The following is a 23,680-nucleotide window of genomic DNA, read 5'->3' as shown; positions in this document are numbered from 1 at the left end:
AAGGATATGAACAGACACTTCTCAAAAGAAGACATTTATGCAGCCAAAAATCACATGAAAAAATGCTCATCATCACTGGCTATCAGAGGAATGCAAATCAAAACCACAATGAGATACCATCTCACACCAGTTAGAATGGTCACCATTAAAAAGTCAGGAAACAACAGGTGCTGGAGAGGATGTGGAGAAATAGGAACACTTTTACACGTTGGTGGGACTGTAAACTGGTTCAACCATTGTGGAAGTTGGTGTGGCGATTCCTCAGGGATCTAGAACTAGAAATACCATTTGACCCAGCAATCCCATTACTGGGTATATACCCAAAGGAGTATAAATCATGCTGCTATAAAGACACATGCACACATATGTTTACTGCGGCACCATTCACAATAGCAAAGACTTGGAACCAACCCAAATGTCTATCAATGATAGACTGAATTAAGAAAATGTGGCACATATACACCATGGAATACTATGCAGCCATAAAAAAAGGATGAGTTCATGTCCTTTGTAGGGACATGGATGAAGCTGGAAACCATCATTCTCAGCAAACTTTCTCAAGGACAAAAAGCAAACACCGCATGTTCTCACTCATAGGTGGGAACTGAACAATGAGAACACATGGACACAGAAAGGGGAACATCACACACCAGGGCCTGTTGTGGGGTGGGGGGAGGGGGAAGGGATAGCATTAGGAGATATACCTAATGTAAATGACGAGTTAATGGGTGAGGCACACCAACATGGCACACATGTGTACGTGTGTAACAAACCTGCACGTTGTGAACATGTACTCTAGAACTTAAAGTATAATAAAAAAAAGAAAAGAAAATTATGTGAAAACCACTGAAACAATAGACTTCTTGAAAGTTATCCTAAAATAAGCAAATAATGACCATGATGATATGAGGTAGGAGCAGAAGGCAAATGGAATGCTAAAAGACATTCAAGCACTCCCATAACCTCCATTTTAATAAGAAATGAACTTACTCTTTCAGTCCTGTTTCAGCACTATTCCCAGATATATCTGAACCGAGAGAAATGCCAGCAGGAGACTGTCGTCCAGTGAAGCCAGATGAAGAAAAGGAGAGTCCATACGGTTCAAAATTGAGAACTAGAATTTTAAAATAATAACAGAGGTTCATATTTAAAACAAAGCAAAAAACTGTCAAAGTTACCATTCACTACCAAAATAATTCAAGCCTGGAATCTAATAGCCATGTTTAAACTCTAAAGGACTTTGAGGATGATCTAATCAAATACTTAACAATAATAAATCAACTACCATTTGGTAAATGTCTACTGTAAGTCTTCATACTACTAGGTGATTAAAGACAAACTATCCTTTATTTTTACCTTTTTACCTCCCTTGGAAGCTAAAAAAAAACTCAATTAGGAAAGATAACTGATAAACCCAGTCTACTGAAAAGTTGCTGCTCCCATGCAAAAATGTTTAATGAGTTATAATGAAGAGGTGACCATGTTTTGCTGAACAAACTGCTCCTGGGTACATTCTTGTACCAAATGGATTGATGGAGTCCTCAATGTGAAATCTCCCTAAGGTTAACACAGATTCTGGTTCCTTTCAATCTGTATAACCTAATTAATTCAATAAGAGCCAAGAAAATTCATGTTGTTATTGTGGTAGGGCAGATGCCAATATCCACTCTCCCTTTCTTTCTATGTAATAAACTCCTCAATTCTTATCTAGATCATGACCACCCAGAGACATTTACAGACACCTTTGTCATATGACTGAGGTCTAGCCTATGAAATTATACACACATTTTGTTTGCAACTTCTGGAAGGAGTCCTCCTGGAATAAAAGACAATCTTTCTTCTCCCCCTTTCTCTTCCCTGCTGGCTAGACTGCAACATGATTGCTGGGGCATAAGCAGTCATCTTGGATCATAAAGTGGAACACCGAAGATGCCAGAACACCAAGAAAGGTGAACCTTGGGTTTTTTAATAACCATGAAGCCATCATCAACCCTACATTGCCTACTTCTGGATTCCTTTAATGGGAGAAAGCAATAACCATCTATCTTGTATGAGGTCCCACTTTGTTTCTTTATTTTTTAATAGGCTAATTCACCAAGCCTAATCTTAACTGACAAATTTTGGACAGTCTAGATTACAGAAAAGGACCTTTTGAAATCATAAAAAGTACCTCAGAAAATATTGTGTCAACTTCTGTAATTACTATTCTCATTTTACAAATGAGGAAACTGTGGTAAAGAGTTTGTCCCAAATTACAAAAAAAATAGAAAATGACCAAGCCAGACACGAACTCAGACATTCTAGCACCAGAGCTGTACTCTCAACTATTATATTATATGGCCTCCTCCAAAGGAAATATCACCTACTCCAAAGAATACTAAATAAATGCTTGTTAGTTACCTAAATAAATGATACAGAAGACGAATCAATGTAAAAAAATAATAATGATGGGCTAATGATCAGGAGAACTGTGTTCTGGACATAGCTTTGCTGTTAACTAGGTATGTGAACTAGATCTTCATTTCTTCATCTGCAAAGTGAAGAATTCAAACTACGTCAACAGTTTCCAAATGCTGATATGATAACGAGGATCAAGCTTACTTCACTGAATCTCCCAAGGACCTTTTTATACATACAGTCAAGCTTAGAGAGATTCAGATATAGAAGGAATAGGAGTAGGGCTCAAAATAAGTCTCATTTTTAAAAAACTCTTTGTGATTCTGATTCATAATCATGTTTGGAAACCACCTATCTAAATCTCTTTAAGGTCCTTTCCAACTAGAATATCCTATCATTTTAAGTTTTTTAATCATCTAACTTAATCATAGTCCATTTTATGTTGCTATAAGACAATGCAACAGAACAGGTGATTTATAATGAACAGAAATTTACTTGGCTTATAGTTCCAGAAACTGAGAGGTCCAAGAGCATGGCACTGGCATCTGGTAAGGGCCTTCATGCTGCATCATCCCATGGTGAAAGGAAAGCAGAAGGGAAGATAGTGCAAGAGCAAGAGAGGACCGAACTTGCTTTTTTTTTTTTTTTGAGGTGGAGTTTTGCTCTTGTTGCCCAGGCTGGAGTGCAATGGCGTGATCTCGGCTCACCACAACCTCCGCCTCCCGGGTTCAAGCGATTCTCCTGCCTCAGTCTCCTGAGTAGCTGGGATTATAGGCATGCGCCACCATGCCTGACTAATTTTGTATTTTTAGTAGAGACGTGGTTTCTCCATGTTGGTCAGGCTGGTCTCCAACTCCCAACCTCAGGTGATCCACCTGCCTCAGGCTCCCAAAGTGCTGGGATTACAGGTGTGAGCCACTGCATCTGGCCCAAACTTGCTTTTTTAATGACCCACTCCCATGATAATGATATAAATTCATTTGTGAGGGCAGAGCCCTCATGACCTAATCACTTTTTATTAGGTCTCACCTCCCAACACTGTTTCACTGGGGACTGTTTCCAACACATGAACTTTGGAGTACACATTCACACCATAGCATCTGCTCCTCCCCTACAAAATCATGTCCTTATGATGCAAAATATATTCATTCCATTACAATAGTCTCAAAAGCCTTAACTCATTCCAGCATTCACTCCAAAATCCAGAGACATCTAAATCAAATACGGGTGAGACTAAAAGCAAATTTCTCTCCAGCTGTGGGGCTGTGAAATTAACAAGTTATGTGCTTCCAAAATACAATAGTGGAGCAGGCATAAAGTAGATATTCCCATTCCAAAAGGGAGGAATAGGCCAGAAGAAAGGGGTAAGTGGTCGCAAATAAGTCCAAAGCCCAACAGAGAAATCAACATTAAGTCTTAATGCTCCAGAATTATCTATCTTGACTCCACATCCCACCTTTTGGGAACACTGGGGCAGGAGTTGGACACTCAAGGCCTTAGGCAGCCCCACATCTATGACAAAGTCCTATGACTTTGGGGCTCAGTCCACCCAGCAGCTCTCAGGGGATTGCAGTCTCACGCCTGCAACTTTCCCAGGCTGATGCTGCAAGCTAGTAGCATCAGTTCTGGGGTCTCAGGAGTGATCCCACTCCCAAGGCTCCACTAGGCACTGCCCTTGTGGGGACTCTCTGTGATGCCTCTGATCCTGTATTTCTGCTCAGCATTGCCCTAGTAGGGGCTTTCTGTGATGGCTCCACACCCGTGACAAGTCTCTGTCTAAGCCCCAGGGAGTCCACGACATCTTTTGAAATCTAGGTGGAGGACGCCATGACCCCACGGCTCTTGCACACTGTGCACCTACAGAATTAGCACCACATATGCCACCAAGGTTTATGGCTTGAATCTTCTGGAGTAGCAGGTCAAGCCACACCTGGGCCCAATGAACGGCTGGAGCAACCACGGAATGCTGTACCAGAATGCAGGGAGCAGAGACTTGAGGCAGCTCTGGGCAGCAAGCCCATGAAGGTTACCCTGGTCATCCCCCGAAAGCATTCTGCACTCCCAGAGCTCAAGCCTGTGAAGAGAAGGGCAGCCTCTGAGATCTCTGAAATGCCTTTAGTGTCACTCTCCCAATGTCTTGATGATCATTTCTATCTGTAATAACCGCCTTAGCAGACAGTCACTTGACCAGATCCTTGGCCTGGTCTCCCAAACACATTTTCTCATTCTTTACATGGCCAGGCTGAAAATTTTCCGTCTGTTATGCTTCTGTTTAATTATAAATTCCATCTTTAAGTCATTTATTTCTTCTCATATCTTACTGCATGCAGTTAAAAGTAGCCATACAGCTCCTTCAATATTTTGCACAGAAATTTCTTCCACCAGATATTCTAGTTCATCGCTCTTAAACTCTGTCTTCCATAAAGCCCTCAGGCATGAAGAGACATAAACCATCCAAGATTTTTGCCACTTTATAAGAAAGATGGCCTTACTCCAGTTTCCAACAAGATATATTCCTCTTTCCTGTCTGGGATCTCATACACTTAATGAACTTAGAGATTAAGTACACTTAAGTAACTTAGAGATAAAGAGACAGTGAAGCCCATATTTCTAACAACATTCTGATCATGAACACTTAATAATCTCTAACTTTCAGATTTTCCCTATAGCTCTCCTCTTCTCAGCCCTCATCAGAACTGCCCTTAATATTATGTTTACGGCAATCTAAGATTTTCCTAGCCTGCTCCTTTAAATTCTTCTGCTCTACTCATTACCCAGTTTCAAAGCCATTTCCACATTTTCAGATATTTTTAATAGCAACAGCTTCACTTCTCAGGACCAATTTTCTGTCACAGTCTATTTTATGTTGCTATAACAGAATACCACAGAATGGGTAATTTATAAGGAACAGAAATTTATGGCCGGGTGGTAATTCCAGCACTTTGGGAGGCCAAGGTGGGTGGATCATTTGAGGTCAGGAGTTCAAGACCAGCCTGGCCACTATGGTGAAACCCTGCCTCTACTAAAAATACAAAAATTAGCCAGGCATGGTGGTGGACGCCTATAATCCCAGCTACTCAGGAGGCTGAGGCAGGAGAATTGCTTGAACCTGGGATGCGGAGGTTGCAGTGAGTCGAGATCATGCCACTGCACTCCAGCCTGGATGACAGAGTGAAACTCCGTCTCAAAAAAAAAGAAAAGAAAAGAAAAAGAAATTTATTTGGCTCATTTTTCTCGAGGCTGGGCTATCTAAGAGCATGGCATCAGCATTTGGCAACGGCCTTCATGCTGCATCATGAAGAAGACAGAAGGGCAATAGAGTATGAGAGCAAGAGAGGGCCAAACTCATTTTTATAAAAACCCACTCTCATGATAATGACATTAATCAATTCACGAAGGCAGATTCCTCATGGCCTGATCACCTTTTTACAGTCCAATCTCTGAATACCATCGCAATGGCAATTAAATTTAAATATGGGTTTTGACAAACACATTCAAATCCTTGCACTTACCATCCAACAGTGGTATCTTTTTAATAGCATCTGTGACAGTGAGTCATCCAGCCACTGCATTAACACTTCCAGTAACAGTGATACCTCAAGACATGTTTTCTATGCATATTAAAGATAAAGAGTTTAAAACAAAGAGCAGAAAGAAGCTCAAAATTAGAGGTACAAAGTTTGAAAGTAGAGAGAAAAAAACAGACATGGAAAGGAACAGTATTTGGAAAGGAAGCAGAAAAAATTATCAATTCTGAGTCAAAAGAATTAAGATTATCATCTAAGGAAGGGCTGGAAAGGCTCAAGGTTGAGAATAAAATTCAAACCACATTATTTTCACTCCTCAGTGAAAACTCCCCAAGACCCATACAGTGATGAATGCCTAAAAGGACTAAAGATGCTGGAGAGTTAACTACATGTGCAAGAGCTCATGCACATATGTGGAACAGAAGGAGAAAAATGGTACACAGAAAGAACCAAGAGAAGGAAGAAGACAGCTGACTTGCAACTTAGTGAATAAGTAGAATTTAGTCAGATGAAGAATGAGGGCAATTCACCAGAAAAGAAAACATAAGCTGGAGGCAGAGAGTCCTCGGAGTTGGAAGCCACTGAAGTATTCTAGGTAACACATAAAAAAGTATAAACTATCCCGGGCATAAGTGAATAATTCAACATTCAACCTATTTGTATCCCTTATTATTAATACTTTAGAGGCCTCAATTATATGCACACTCATTTATCATACTTTGTACTGCAATTCTTTTATACCTTGACGACTTGGCTATATTTCTCTAACCATTCTCAGCTATTATTAATAATTTTTAAAATTATTTAAATAATTAACTTTAATTATCTGATTATTGTTATTTTATTTTTTGAGAGACTAGCAACCTTACCTTGACACGGCTTTCTAAAAGCCAGAGTTAGTAAATACTGTTTCCCCTTATTTTTTCTGGTTATCTAGTGTTGGAGTTATAACACATTTTATTAACATTTTAATAGAATAATCCACACTGATTCTGAAATGCTTTTTTTGATGGGAACTTGTAAGAAAGTTTGTTCCCCACCATCTCACCTATTTTTGCTAATTCTTAGTATCCCATGATATTTTCCTGAAGTTTATTCATTTTTCTACCTAAAAGATCAAAGTATCACTTATTAAAGTAACATTTAACTTCTACTCTCTGCGAATGATTATAGAAATCTGAAATCAGATTAGTACCAGAACAGGCTGGCATGGTAGCTTGTGACTGTAATCCCAGAATTTTGGGAGGCGGAAGAGGGAGGATCACTTGAAGTCAGGAATTTGAGACCAGCCTGGGAAACAGGTGAAACGTCATCTCTACTAAAAATACAAAAATAGCTGGATGTGGTGGCATGCACCAGTTGTCCTAGCTACTTAGGAAGTTGAGGCACAAGAATCACTTGAACCCGAGAAGTGGAGGTTGCAGTGAGCCAAAAGATTGCAATACTGCACTCCAGCCTGGACAACAGAGAAAGACCCTGTCTTAAAAAAAAAAAAAAAAGTACCATAACAGATTGACAATTAAAAGATTCAAGAATTAATTCTTTATGCATAAAATACCTATTTCTCCCTACTCTTTATTTTGTCTTATAGCCAACCCCAATTCTAAGATATATAATTTTATAATTTATTCCACAAGTATTTATTAAATACTTGCTTATCTTATCTCATAACCAATTTCCTTTTCTGTAACAGTCTACTGAAATTTCAATTTTGCTTTAAAGGACTTTTGAAGCACATAGATTTGGGAGGAGAGAGGGAGAATCTAGTTTGAGAGCTTAATCCCATTTATAATGATGGTTCTATGGAAAAAATGTACTTGGCAAAGGACTGCATAAGCTTGGGGAATTCCAGGGCTCTTGTATTTGTGTCAGCAATTTAGCTTATTTTAAGAAACAAAATAGGCAGTGCCAGGGAATAGTCTCCCTATTCTATCTCCCCTTCCCTATCGAACCCTTAACTTCAGTAATGGCAACCGGTGGCCCCCAGATACCTGAAAATAAGGAAATACGACAACTGAACCATACCTCCCACTGTGGAAACCCAGGAGCTTTTCACTCTAGGCCCTGGATGTCATAAGACATTTATATGCAGTATAACCGCAGGTTAGGCAATCATAATTCAAAAGTTTACTTTTCCCCCCAATATATTCTATTAATTATAAAAAGTTAATAAGAGGAAACTGATTGCACTTTGAAAGAGAGTTTAAATTTTATAGTACATTAGTTATCACTGTGCTAAATAACATATAAAAAGCCTTAAAAGAAAGGGATTGCAGAGAATACACGTGCTTTCCAATCCATGAACACAGGATGTGTTTCCATTTATTTGTGCCTTGTTTGATTTCTTTCATTAAGTTCAGTGGTTTTCATTAAACACAACTTTCTCACTTGCTTCAGTTTATTATTAGGTATTTTGTTGCTTTTGGTGCTATCATAAATTGGGCTGTCTTCCTAATATCCTTGTCAAATGGTTTGTTGTTAGTGCACAAAAATGCAAATAATTTTTGCATGTTGACTTTGCATCCTGCAACTTTCCAGAATTTGCTTATTACTTCTAATAGTTTTTTAATGGAGTCTAATTTAGGGTTTTCTATAAATAAAACCATATTATCTCCAAAGAGGAACAATTTTCCTTTCTAATCTGAATACCTCTCTTCTTAACTGCTCTGGCTAATACTTCCAGTACTGTGTTGACTACAAAAGAGACAAGTGAGCATTCTTGCTTTGCTCTTGATCTCAGAGGAAAAGCTTTTGGTTTTTCATCATACCATGCTATGATGTTAGCTGTGGGTTTATCACATATGGACTTTATTATATTGAGATACTGCCTTCTATTCTTAGTTTGAGTTCTTTTTAATCATGAAAGGGTGTTCAATTTTGTCAAACACTTTTTCTGCTTTTATTGAGAACTGTGTGGTTTTTATCCTTTATTCTGTTAACATGATATCACATTAATTTATTTTCAGATATTGAACCAACCTTGGATCCCTAGGATAAATCCCACTTGATCATGGTGTATGATCCTTTTATTGAGTTCAGTTTCCTAGTACTTTGTCTATATTCATCAAAGATAGTGGCCTGTAGTTTTCTTTTTTTTTGTGGTGGCTCTGTCTGGCTTTGGTATCAGGGTAAGGCTGGTCTCATAAAATAAGTTTAGAAATGTTCTCTCCTCTTTAAATTTTTGGAAGAGGTTGAAAAGAACTCTGTCTCTCTTTCTCTCTCTGTCTCTTTTGTAGAGATGGGGTCAAGCTATATTCTCCAGGCTGGTATCAAACTCCTAGCTTCAAGTGATCCTCCCACCATGGCCTCCCAAATTGCTGGGACTACAGGCATGAGCCACTGTGCCCAGCCCCAATATTAATTCATTAAGTGTTTGGTAGAATTCACCAATGAAGAACCACAAAAGGCCATGAATACCCAAATTAATCTGGAGAAAAAAGAGCAAAGCTGAAGGCATCACACTTACTGATTTCAAAATATATTACAAACCTACAATAATCAAAACAGCATAGTACTGGCATAAAGACAGACATAGAGACAGAACAGAGAGCCCAGAAATAAATCCAAGCATGTATGGTCAACTAATATTGAACAAGGACACCAAGAATACACAACAGAGAAAGGACAGTCTTCTCAACAAACAACACTGGGAAAACCAAATATTCACATGCAAAAGAGTAAAATGGAACCTTTATCTTACACCATACCTAAAAATCAACTCAAAATGAATTAAGGACTTAACTATAAGACCCAAAACTGTAAAACTCATAGAAAGAGACAAAGTTTCGCTCTTGTTGCCCAGGCTGGAGTGCAATGGTACAATCTCAGCTCACTGCAACCTCCACCTCCTGGGTTCAAGCGATTCTCCTGCCTCGGCCTCTCAAGTAGCTGGGATTACAAGCATGCACCACCACGCCCAGCTAATTTTGTATTTTCAGTAGAGATGAGGTTTCTCCATGCTGGTCTGGCTGGTCTCGAACTCCCAGCCTCAGGTGATCCACCCACCTCAGCCTCCTAAAGTACTGGGATTACAGGCGTGAGCCACTGCGCCCAGCTGGGAAAAGCTGCTTTATGACATTGCTCTTTACAATAATTTCATGGATATGACACCAAAAGTACAGGTAACAATAACAAAAATAAACAAGTGGCAATACATCAAATTAAAAAGCTTCTGCATAGCACAGAAAACACTCAACAGAGTGAAAAGGCAACCTATGGAATAGGAGAAAATTTTTTTGCAAACCACATTTCTGGTAAGGGTTAACCTCCAAAATATGTTAATCCTATGACTTGATAGTTTTTTTTTTTTTTAACTAATAATCTGATCACAAATAGGACAGTAACTTAAGTAAACATTTCTCTAAAGAAGACACACACATGCCCAACAGGTATATGAAAAAATGCTCAATGTTACTATTAGCAAGAAAATACAAACTGAAACCATAATAAGGCATCACCTTGTACCTGTCAGGATGGTGATTATCAAAGAAAAGAAAACATAATATGTGTCAGGAAGGATGTGAAGAAGTTAGAACCCTTACCCATTGTTGATGGGAATGCAAAATGGTGCAGCCACTGTGGAAAGCAGTATGGAGGTTCCTCGAAAAATAAAAATACAGGCAGTACACAGCGGCTCATGCCTATAATCCCAGTGCTTTGCAACGTCAAGGTAGGAGGATCACTTGAGCTCAAGAGTTTGAGACCAGCCTGGGCAACATTAGGGAAACTCTGTCTCTACAAAAAATTAAAAATGAACCAGACATGATGGCATGCACCTGGAATCCTAGATACTCAGGAAGCTGAGGCAGTAGGATCACTTGAGCCCAGGAGTTCAAGGCTACAGTGAACTACGATCGTTTTACTGCACACCAGCCTAGGTGACAGAATGAGACACTGACTCAAAAAAAAAAAAAAAAATTGGCCGGGCACAGTGGCTCATACCTGTAATCCCAGCACTTTGGGAAGCCAAGACAGGTTGATCGCTTGAAGTCAGGAGTTTGAGACCAGCCTGGCCAAAATGGCAAAACCCCGTCTCTACTAAAAACACAAAAATTAGCCAGGTGTGGTGGGGCTCATGCTTGTAGTCCCAGCTACCCAGGAGGCTGAGGCAGGAGAATCACTTGAACCCAGGAGGCAGAGGTTGCAGTGAACTGAGATCACACCACTACACTCCAGCCTAGGCAACAGAGCACGATTCTGTCTCTAAATAAATACATAAATAAATAAATAAAAATACAACTACTATATGCTCCAACAATCTCACTTCTGGGTGGGTATTTATCCCAAATAATTGAAATCAGGATCCAAAAGAGATATTATTAGCACTCCCATGTTCACTGCAGCACTATTCACAATGGCCAAGATGTGAAAACAACTTAAATGTTCATCAGTAGATGAATGAATAAAGAAGATGTCATATACATATACAATGGAATACTATTAAACTTCAAAAACAAAGAAAATTCTGCAATATACGACAACATGGATGAAACTTAAGAATATTATGCTAAGTGAAATAAGTAAGGCACAGAAAAATATTGCATGGGTCCACTTTTATGAGGTACCTAAAAGGTCAAATTCATAGGATTGAGGAATGGACTGGCTGCTGCCAGAGGCTAAGGGGAGAGAGAAATGGGGACTTACCAATCAATGGGCATGAAGTTTTAGTTAAACAAGATGAATAAGTGCTAGAGATCTGCTGTACAACTTTGTATCTATAGTCAATCATAAGGTATTATACACTTAAAAATTTGTTAAGAGGGGAGACCTCCAATTAAGGTTCTTAACCACGATAAAATAAAATAATAAAAAGATTTAAAAAGATAAAAGGCAAAAAAGAGCAAATGTTTCTGGAAAAGGAGAACATCAAGCCTATTAATATTATGTTCATAACTTTTTGGTCTCATTCTAGGATCAACAGTTTAGTTGCTGTCTTAACTCAATATGCCTAGCACACAGCCTGGAAAATAAGTACTCAACAAAATCATTAAAGGACAAATAGGAAAAAAAAGAAAAACTTTTCAGCACTGAATTTTTCAGTATTGACATTCTGAACTCATAAATAGATAATATATTTATTCACTGATCTCCCTTTATTCATATGCATACTTCCCTTCTACCATCCAAATAACTCAATGATTTCCCCTTTACCAAAATCATGACAGATGTATTTTCCTAACACGCTGCATTTCTTAAGTACAAAGTTACTCTTTCCTTTATTAGCTGTTTCTAACTTAGATCATCAGATATTTTGTTGAATGAGAATTCTAATACACTTAAGAAATATTAGACTGCTCAGAGCCATGTAGCTGTGTCCTGTGTGAGAGAAACATCCCCACAGGGCTACCCTCAGAAGACATGCCCCCCATCCCCAAGGCCAGCCAAACAGCCTTGCACCCACATCGTGAGCCTAAGAAACAGCCCCACAGGCTACTCTTGGCGGACATGTCCCCAGGCTGGCTAGGCAACTACATGCCCATGCTTCCCAGCCAGAGTAACAGCTCCATGGCCCCAGTCTCAGTAAGCCAGAACCCAAGTTGGCTGACTCACTGTGTATATGCGCATATCCATGACTTGAAAACAGCCTGGGAAACCTGCCCTTGGCGAAGCCACACCACCATCACCACAAACTCAGCCTAGGCCACTGAGAAACTCACAAATACCACTAGTGCAGATTACAGCTAAAGAAACTACATGGCCAGGCACAGTGGCTCACGCCTGTAATCCCAGCACTTTGGGAGGCTGAGGCGGGTGGATCACCTGAGGTCAGGAGTTTGAGACCAGCCTGACCAACATGGTGAAACCCCGTCTCTACTAAAAATACAAAAATTAGCTAGGCGTGGTGGTGTGTGCCTGTAGTCCCAGCTACTCGGGAGGCTGAGATGGGAGAATTGCTTGAACCTGGGAGGCAGAGGTTGCAGTGAGCCAAGATCATGCCACTGCACTCCAGCCTGGATGACAGAGCGAGACACCGTCTCAAAAGAAAAAAAAAAAAGAAAGAAAGAAAGAAAGAAAAAAACTACATGAAGACTACACTACATGTCCACCACCAAGGCCTTAGTACCCTACTGAACTTATACTCCAAGACCCATTTATACATATAAGTCTTTCCCTTCAAACTGTACTATATAAAATTGAAAGAGTCAACTTTTCCACCAGATTCATACAAATCAACATAGGAACAAATCAACCATGAAAAAAGAAACATGTCACCACCAAAGGAAAACAATAAATTTCTAGTAACAGACCCCTAATCATAAGGAAATATATGAAATTCCAGAAAAGGGATTCAAAATAACAATATTAAGGAAACTCAGTGAGATACAAGAGAATACAGACAGACAATTCAATGAAATCAGGAAAATGATACATTATTTGAACAAGAAATTCAACAAAAAGACAGATATCATAAAAAAGAACCAAACAGAATTCCTAGAGCTGAAGAATTCAATAAATGAAATAAAATATATACATAAGAGCTTCAACAACACATTAGAAAGCAGAAGAAATAATTTCTGAAGTTGAAGACAGGTCTTTTGAAATAACACAGGAAGACAAAAAGAAAAGAAAAAACAATTTTTAAAAAAATGAAGAAAGCCTACAAGATTTGTGGGACACCATTAAGCAAATAAATGTTTGTGTTATGGGCATTTCAGAAGGAGAAGAGAAGGGAAAATGTGAAGAAAATAATTAATGAAATAATAGCAGGAAACTTTCCAAGTCTTGGAAGATGCAACATCCTAGTCCAGGAAGCTCAAAGAACCCCACACAGATTCAACCCCAAGCAGATCCTTTCTGAGGCACATTTTAGTCAAATTGTCAAAAGTCAAAGACAAAGAATTTTGAAAGCAGCAAGAGAAAAGCATCAAGTCACATACAAGGGAATCCCCATTAGACTAACAGCTAGATTTCTCAGCAGAAACCTTGGAGGCCAGGAGAAAATGGGATGATATATTCAAAGTACTAAAAGAAAAAAGAAAAAGAAAAAACAGCATGAATATCATACCTAGCAAAGCTATCCTTCAGAAATAAAGGGGAAATAAGATCTTTCACAGACAACCAAAATCAAGAATTTCATCACCAGTACACCACCCTTACATGAAATGCTCAAAGGAGTCTGGAAGTGAAAAGACAATAACTACCATTATGAAAACATTCAAAACTATAAAACTCACTGGTAGAGCTGATACACAAATGAGAAAAAGAAAGCAATCAAACCTTATCACTGAAGAAAACCACCCAAATGCAAAAATAAACAATAAGAGAGGAAGTAAGGAACAAAGCATATGTAAAATACCCAGAAAACAATCAATAAAATGATAGCAGCAAATCCTCACCCATCAATAATAACCTTGAATGTAAATGGATCAAATTCCCCCACTTAAAAGATACAGCATCACTGCCTGGATTTTAAAAAAACAAGACTCAACAATATGCTGCCTACAAGAAACTCACCTCACCTCTAAAGACACACACAGACTGAAAGTGGGGGGTTGGAAAAAGACATTCCAGGCAAACAGAAACCAAAAGTGAGCAGAAGTCACTATACTAATAACAAACAAAACAGATTTTAAGTTAAAAGCTGTAAAAGGAGACAAAGAAAGACACTGTACAATAAAGGGATCAATTCATAAAAAGAATATAACAATTACAAATATATATGTACCCAACACCAGAGCATCCAAATATATAAAGCAAATGTTAGACCTAAAGAGAGAGAGAAAGACCTTGATTCAGTAATAGTTGGGGGCCTCAAAAAACTGCACTCTCTGCATTGAATGAAGTATCTAGCACTTCAATGTTTATTGCAGAGCACTATTCAAAGTAGCCAAGATATGGAATCAACCTAGTAAGGAATCAGCCTAGGTGTCCAATAACAGATGAATGGATAAAGAAAATGATGTGGTATATATACAAAGTGCAATACTATTCAGCCATAAAAACAAATGAAATCCTGTCATTCATGGCAACATGGATGAAACCAAAGGACATTATATTAAGTGAAATAAGTCAGGAACAGAAAGTTAAACACCACATGTTCTCTCTCATATGTGGAAGCTAAAGAAAGCTGATCTCATAGAAGTAAAAATTAGAATAGAGGATACTAGGGGCTAGGAAAGGTAGGGGTAAGGGAAGAATAGGGTAAAGGATAAAAAATTACAGCTAGATAGAAGAAATAAGCTCTAGACCACTATAGAATTACTACAGTTTAACAATAAAGTATCACATAGTCTCAAAAACTAGAAGAAAGATATTGAATGTGGCCGGGCATGGTGGCTCATGCCTGTAGTCCTAACACTTTGGGAGGCCGAGGCAGGTGGATCATGAGGTCAGGAGATCGAGACCATCCTGGCTAACACGGTGAAACCCCGTCTCTACTAAAAATACAAAAAAATTAGCTGGGCATGGTGGCGGGCGCTTGTAGTCCCAGCTACTCGGGAGAATGGTGCGAACCCAGGAGGTGGAGCTTGCAGTGAGCCAAGATCACGCCACTGCACTCCAGCCTGGGCGACAGAGCAAGACTCCATCTCAAAAAAAAAAAAAAAGATATCGAATGTTCCTAACACAAAGAAATGATACATGTTTGAGATGATGGATATGCTAATTACTATGATCTGAACACTATACATGGATTGAAACATCACTATATTCCCCATGAATATGTATAATTATTTGTCAATTAAGAAAATAAAATTTAAAAATAAATAAATAAATATAAGACTGCTCAAAATAAAAATGAAGCTCACTAGTCCATAGTAACCAGGGTTGTTTTCTGAAACTTTTCCACAGATATGCTCAGACTAATATGTGTCAGCGTACCAGAACAGTGAACAACATGGTACTCCAACCTTCAAGTTCTTTCACGTAGCCATAAAAAAGAATGAGATCATGTCTTTTGCAGGGACATGGATGGAGCTGGAGGCCATGCTTAGCAAATTGATGCAGGAACAGAAAGCCAAATACTGCATGTTCTCACTTAAAAGTGGGAGCTAAATGCTGAAAACACAAGGACACATAGAGGGAAACAACACATGCTGGGGCCTTTCAGAGGGTGGAGGGTGAGAGGAGGGTGAGAGGAGGGTGAGGATCAGGAAAACTAATGGGTACTAGGCTTAATACCCGGGTGATGAAATAAGCTGTACAATAAACTCCCATGATACAAGTTTACCTGTGTAACAAACCTGCTCTTGTACCCCTGAACTTAAAAGTTTAAATTAAAAAAAGAAGAAAAAAAAGTTTCCCATAAAGATCATTATGTTAATAAATATATTATCAAAAAAAAAAAGTTCTTCAAAATTTCAGTATAATGGCCAGTCGCAGTGGCTCACGCCTGTAATCCCAGCACTTTGGGAGGTCAAAGAACCCTTGAGGCCAGAAGTTTGAAACCAGCCTGGCCAACAGGGTGAAACCCCATCTCTACTAAAAATACAAAAATTAGCTGGGTGTGGTGGCACCCACCTGTAAATCCAGCTACTTGGGAGGCTGAGGCACAAGAATCGCTTGAGCCTGGAAGGCAGAGGTTGCAGCGAGCCCAGATTGTGCCACTGCACTGCAGCCTGGGTGACAGAGCAAGACTCTTGTCTCAAAAAATAAATAAATAAATAAATTCCAGTATGACTACCATATCTTAGGTATTTGTGGATAGAGAGCCTATGTCTTCAGCAATATCTCTTGTCTAACTTTTTTTTTTCCTCTGGGTATCTGAAAACCTAGTCAGGGCAAACAAATCACAAGTGAATCATTAAAGAGAAATAATAGAAAGTAAATATCTTTATTTATTTACTTACATGACTATAACATCAAAAATTACATTCCTACACTCTAGCTTATCATAAATCCATGAAAAATTACCTTTTTCCTGAGAAAGCTTTTCCTCCTGGCGTTGATGGTGAGGTTTGTAAGGCGCTGCACCCTGACTGAGTCCTTCAGCCACAAAACCATCCAGAAAAGATAAAGAAGCATCTACCTATAATAAAATTAAGCAAAAATTAGGAATTAAATAAATTTATCCTAAGTAGATTATACAGTCACATAAATAATTTCAGCCCGTATATATTTTTTAAAATTCTAAATGAGAAACGAAAACTTCAATTCTAAAAATGCTACCATAGCCAGGCACGGTGGCTCATGACTGTAATCCCAGCACTTAGGAAGGCCGAAATGGGCGGATCACTTGAGGCCAGGAGTTTGAGACCAGCCTCGCCAACATGGCAAAACCCCATCTCTACTAAAAATACAAAAAAATTAGCTGGGCATGGTGTCATGCAGCTGTAGTCCCAGCACAGTCACCACCCGGGAGGTTGCGGCAGAACTGCTTGAACCCTGAAGGCAGAGGTTACAGTGAGTCGAGATTCTGCCACTGCACTTCAGCCTGGGCAATAGAACAAGACTCTGTCTCAAAAAATGAATGAATGAATGAATGAAAATGCTACCCAACTCTCTAGCTTTCTGAAACATCCATAATCAGATCACCTGCCTAAGAATCTAACAATATAAATCATTTGTACTTACTATTAATTTCACTGCAGTGGAGAATATATTTTTGAGCATCAAATATGTTATGGCATCCTATTAGGTTCTATAATTGAGACAAAGGAAGACACAGTTCCTACCCTGAGCAGAACTGTAACCCACCAGAAGAAACAGACATATATACTATGAGGTATGGTAACTGTATTGGTTTCCTGCTGCAGGGGGCTAAAATCAAGGCTTTGGCAGGGCTGCTTCCTTCTGGATGTACCAGGGGAATCCGTTTCTTGTTTCCTCCAGCTTTTAGAGACTGCCAGCATTCCTTGACTTGTGGCCACATCATTCCAATCTCTGCTTTTGTTGTTACTTCTCCTTCTCCTCTGTAACCTCTTGCTTCACTTTTATAAGGATCCTTGTGATTACATCATGCCTAGCTACATAATCTAGGATAACTGCCCCATCACAAAATATTTAATTTCATCACATCTACCAAGTTCCCTTTAATGTTTAAGGTAACAAGCACAAATTCCAGAGATTAAGTCATAGACATCTTTGTGAGGGCCATTATTCAGCCTCCCACAGTGCCTTTGATTTAACTATCCTAATATAACTGAAAATGCTTTTTCACAAATCTATGGAAAATTACTTAATTTCACCAGGAAAAGTGTTTGGAGGATAATTTTTAATGAATAAATGATAAGAGATGAAGAAAGAATGACAGAGAAAGGAGAAAAGAAGATGAACAAAAATGATGGATAAACAAGTGGAGAGAGCAATGATGATCTCAGAAACCAAAGACTTGCCTCTCCTGATTTAGCCAAGTATATACAAATAGCTCAGATAATTTAGAATAGCAAATAATTATCAAACATAAAAATGGCACCTCACTCTCTGAATCTGGAAAGGTTTCGCTTAAATAAGATTCTTAGGCTGCACGTGGTGGCTCATGCCTGTAATCCCAGCACCCTGGGAGGCAGAGGTGGGTGGATCACCTGAGGTCAGGAGTTCGAGACCAGCCTGACCAACATGGTGAAACCCCGTCTCTACTAAAATACAAAACCGAGCCAGGGTGGTGGTGGGTGCCTGTAATCCCAGCTACTCGGGAGGCTGAGACAGGAGAATCACTTGAAACCTGGGAGGAGGAAGTTGCAGTGAGCCAAGATCGTGCCATTGCACCCCAGCCTGGTGACAAGAGTGAAACTTCACCTCAAAAAAAAAAAAAAAAAGATTCTTGGGATGAGGCTGAGGCTATGTCAACATCATTACCTTTTATTGGAGGAAAAAGGAAGTGTAGTTACTCCCTAGTATAATACTATGTGTAGCATATTCATTTATCATTTCAATAAACATCTCTGGAATGCCCACCAAATACTAAAGCAAGGCCTCTGCCCTTGAGGAACTACTGAAAGAACTAATGAAGAAATGCTAAAAATGAATACAAGCCATGAAAATCTGAGTCAAAATTAGTGGAAATATTACCCTTTTTTTTTCTTTTTCTCAGCTAATTTGAATAACTCTGATTACCTTTGAAAGTTTTCTAGACCAGGTGCAGTGGCTCAAGTCTGTAATCCCAGCACTTTGGGAGACCAAGGTGGGTGGATCCCTAGGTCAGGAGTTTGAGACCAGCCTGGCCAATATGGTGACACCCTGTCTATACTAAAATTACAGAAAAATTAGCCAGGCGTGGTGGTGCACACCTGTAGTCCCAGCTACTCGGGAAGCTGAGGCAGAAGAATCACTTCAACCTGCGAGGCAGAGGTTGCAGTCAGCCAAGATCATGCCACTACACTCCAGCCTGGGTGGCAGAGTGAGACTCCATCTCAAAAAAAAAAAAAAAAAAAAGAAAGTTTTCTAATTTACACCTGAGGGAGATCATGCTATGAAATAAAGAAAGTGAGTATTAAGTGAGAACTTTAGGTTAAAAGGGGTGGTGGCAAAAAGTAGGTGGGAAACTAAAAGGTGGGTGATCAAGCTCCAAAATGGTAAAGACTTTAACAAGTAGATTGACAAAATAAAAGGGAAAACCACTTTTTTGGATTCTCAAATAGAGGAGGAATAAAATGACACAGAATTTCAAAGGAAATTAAAAGAAGATAGCCAAACATGTGGAGGTTCCTGAAAAGTGGTATGGCCACGGAGAGTATAAAAGCTCCAAAAACCTTCCTCCATAGCTTGCCCTATGCATCTCCTTCCTCTGTATCCTCTGCAATATAGTTTATAATAAACCAGTAAGCTAACACAAATCAAGGAGAAAATGTGGAATAATGCTAATGAGATATTACCCGATTCATGAATCACTACTAAAAATCAATTTGTGTGCACCCCACTGTTGCCACCCCTGGCATGTGCACATGCCACCTTTGGAGGCCCAAGGACTGGCACACCCAATCCTGCCACTGCCAGGACCCATACACACTGCCCAGGGATCTGACAACCATTATGCCCAGCCAGCCATTGCTACCAGTAGTGCACAAGGATCAACTCACCTAACGTTCTATCCTCAGCAAAGCCTTTCTACAGCCTCCACTAACAACCACAGCCTAAGCCATTCTATTAGTCCGTTCTTGCACTGCTATAAAGAAACACTTGAGACTGGGTAATTTATAAGAAAAAAATAGGTTTCATTGGCTCACGGATCTGCAGGCTGTACAAGAAGCATGATACTGGCATCTACTCAGCTCTTGCAAGGCCTCAGGAAGCTTTTACTTATGGAGGAAGGTAAAGCAGAAGCAAGCATATCACATGGTAAAAGCAGGAGCGAAAGGGAGAATCCTGTGCGTGTGTGTGTGTGTGTGTGTGTGTGTGTGTGTGTGTGTGTGTGTGTGGTGTGTGTGTGTGTGTGTGTGTGTGTGTGTGTGTGTGTGTGTGTGTGGTAGGGGGAGATGCTATACTTTACAATAACCAGATCTCTCAAGAACTCACTCTCTATCACGAGGACAGCACCAAGCCATGAGGTATCTGCTTTCATGACCCAAACAACTCCCACCAGGCCCTACCTCCAACACTAGGGATTACAATTCAACTTGAGATTTGGGCAGGAGATCCAAACCATATCACCATTGAGGAACTCACAGACATCACTGATTATGATTATAGTTGAAGAAATCATCTGGAAAATATACTACTGTGCCCATCCAGAATCAAAGCCCAAGCACCTTATTAACCAACACCACATATACATCTATAGGGAGAGGTCTTTCCCTACTAAAAGGAATCCATAAACTTAGAACCAACTGCTGTGATACCAGATACACATATGTCAATGTGAGGACACAAGAAAAATAAAAAAGCAAAGAAATGTAACACTTCCAAAGGAACACAATAACTCTCCAGTGACAGATCCCAAAAAAAGGAAATCTATAAAATGCTTGAAAAAAAATCAAAATAATGATCTTAGGGAAACTCAAAAGATACAAGAGAACACAGATAGAACAAAAATAAATCAAGAAAACAATTCATGATCTGAATGAGAAATTCAACAAAGAGGTAGACATCATAAATAAGAAACAAACAGAACTCGTAGAACTGAAGAATTCAATGAATGAAATAAAAAGTACAACCAAGAGCTTCAACAATAGACTAGATTGAGAAGGGAGAATCTCCAAATTTGAAGACATGTCTTTGAAATAAACCAGACAAAAATAAATAAATAAAACAGAATAAAGAAAGCATACATGACATGAGACAACATAAAGCAAACAAATATTTGAATTTTGAGAGTTTAAAGACAAAATGGGCGAAGACACAGAAAACCTAATTGAAAAACAATAGCTAAAAACTTCCCAAGTCTTGCAAGAGATACAGTCATCCATATGCAGGAAGCTCAAAGCGCCTCAAAGAGATTCAACCTGGGCGGGCACAGTGACTCACGCCTGTAATCCAGTACTGATTCTAAATAGGAAGAAGAGTGTCTCTTCTGGAAAGCTGCAGTGAAGATATTTATATCCTGTGACAGTCTCTTTTAATACAGAATAATTGAGGAATTTCTCTTATTTGTTGGTTTTAAAAGACATACATATCTGGCATACATACGATTATTTGATACATGCATAGAATGTGTAATATGTAAATCAGAGTATTTAGGATATCCATCATCTCTAACATTTATCATTTGTGTTGGGAACATTTCAAATCTTCTCTTTATTTTGAAATATACAAATAATATATAATTATTACTAACTATAGTCACCCTACTGTGCTATCAAACACTAGAACTTACTCCTCTTACTAGGTATGTTACTAACCATTAACCAACCATTCTTCTTCCCTGCCCCCCGACCCTTCCCAGCTTCTTTATTCTCTACCTCCATAAAATGCACATTTTTAACTTCCACATATGCATAAGAACATGTAATATTTGACTTTCTGTGCCATGATTATTTTACTTCATAGTGAAATAAGTCACATCTATGTTGCTAGGATATTATTTGGCTGAACAGTATTCCATTGTGTATACATACCACATTTTCTTTATCCATGTGTCCACTGGTGGACACTTAGGTTGATTCCACATTTTGGCTATTGTGAAAAGTACTGCAGTGAACATGGGGGTGCAGGTATACGTTTGAAATAATGATTTCCTTTCCATTGGATAAATACCCAGGGGTGGGATTGCTGGGTTGTTTTTTTTGAAACAATTTTTGGTTTTTTGAAAACTCTCCATGCTGTTTTCTATAATGGCTATCTTAATTTACATTCCTACTAACAGTGCATGAGTTTCCTTTTTTCTGCATCCTTGGCAACATTTGTTATTTTTTGTCTCCTGGATAACAACCATTGTAACTGAAATGAGATAATATCTCATGGTGGTTTTGATTTACATCTCCCTGATGATTAGTGATGTTGAGCATTTTTTTGTTTACCTGTTGGCCATTTGTGTATCTTCTTTTAAGAAACGTCTGTTGATGACCTTTGTCCACCTTTAAATGGGATTTTTTTTTTTTTTTTTGCTATTGAATTCAGTTCCTTATATATTCTGGATATTAGTCCCTTGTTTGTAAATATTTTTCCCCAGTCTACAGAATGTTTCTTCATTCTATTGATTGTATCATTTGCTGTGCATAAGCTTTTGACCTTAATACAGTCCCATTTGTCATTTTTGCTTTTTTTGCCTGTGCTTTTGAAGTCTTAGCCATAAATCTTTGCCTCGACCAATATCCTAAGGCATTTCCTCTAAGTTTTCTTCTAGTAGTTTTATAGTTTTGGATCTTACATTAAATTCTTTAATTCATTGTGAGTTGATTTTTTTATATGGTGAGAGATAGGGATCTCGTTTCGTTATTCTGCATGCTGATATCAAGGCTTTTCAACACTATTTATTGAAGAGGGTGTCATTTCCCCAATATATATCCTTGGCACTTTGACCACAAATCAGCTAGTCGTAAATACACGGATTTTTTTTCTGGGTTCTCTCTGTTCCATTGGTTTGTATGTCTTTCTTTATACCAATACCATGTTGTTTTGGTTACTACAGCTTTGTAGTATATTTTGAAATTGGGTGGTGTGATGCCTCCAGCTTTGTTCTTTTTGCTTACTATTGTATTGGCTATTCAGAGTCTCATGGTTCTCTACAAATTTTAGGGTTTTTTTTCTATTTCTGTGAAGACTGTCATTGGTATTTTGATAGTACATTGAATCTGTAGATTGCTTTGAGTAGTATGGGCATTTTAACAATATTCATGTGATCCATGAGCATGGGATATATTTCCATTTGCTTGTATCCTCTTCAGTTTCTTTTATCAGTGTTTTGAAGTTTTCCTTGTAGAGGTCTTCCACCTCCCTGGTTAAATTTATTCCAAGTATTGTTATTTTTTTTTTTTTTTTTGTAGCTGTTGTAAATGGCATTACTTTCTTGATTTCTTTTTTTTTTTTCTGGCTTGGTGTATAGAAATGCTACTGATTTTTGTACGTTGATTTTTGTATCCTGGATCTTTACTGAATTCTTTTATTGGTTCTAAGAACTTTTTGTTGGAGTCTTTAGGTTTTTCTATATATAAGATCAAGTCATCTGCAAAAAGGGACAACTTGACTTCCTCTTTTCCAATTTAGATCCCTTTATTTCTTTCTTTTGCCCAATTGCTCTGGCTAGGACTTCCAGTATTATGTTGAATAGGAGTGATGAAAGTGGGCATCCTTGCCTTTTTCCAATTCTTAGAGGAAGTGCCTTCAGTTTTTCCTTATTCATTGTGATATTGGCTTTGGGTTTGTCATATATGGGCTTTATGATGTTGAGTATGTTTTTTCTATGCTTAATTTCTTGTGAGTTTTTATCATAATGGGAGTTGGAT

At 38.6% G+C, this 23,680-nt stretch overlaps 1 protein-coding gene across 1 annotated transcript in view; it reads right to left on the bottom strand.

Moving 5' to 3' along the window:
* The window catches only part of AP4E1 (adaptor related protein complex 4 subunit epsilon 1), a 93,031-nt gene that overhangs the window by 18,084 nt on the left and 51,267 nt on the right, over positions 1-23,680 (bottom strand). The window contains exons 14-15 of the mRNA XM_058427209.1: positions 16,776-16,890; positions 991-1,114 (exon numbers count right to left, since the gene is read on the bottom strand). Coding sequence (XP_058283192.1) covers positions 991-1,114; positions 16,776-16,890 — 239 coding nt within the window. The remainder of the gene's footprint in view (positions 1-990; positions 1,115-16,775; positions 16,891-23,680) is intronic.

The sequence above is a fragment of the Hylobates moloch genome, unplaced genomic scaffold (assembly GCF_009828535.3).
Source record: "Hylobates moloch isolate HMO894 unplaced genomic scaffold, HMol_V3 SCAFFOLD_14, whole genome shotgun sequence".
Classification (NCBI taxonomy): domain Eukaryota; kingdom Metazoa; phylum Chordata; class Mammalia; order Primates; family Hylobatidae; genus Hylobates; species Hylobates moloch.
The sequence above is the reverse complement of the archived record's forward strand: the minus strand, read 5'-3'. Positions and strand labels throughout refer to the sequence as shown.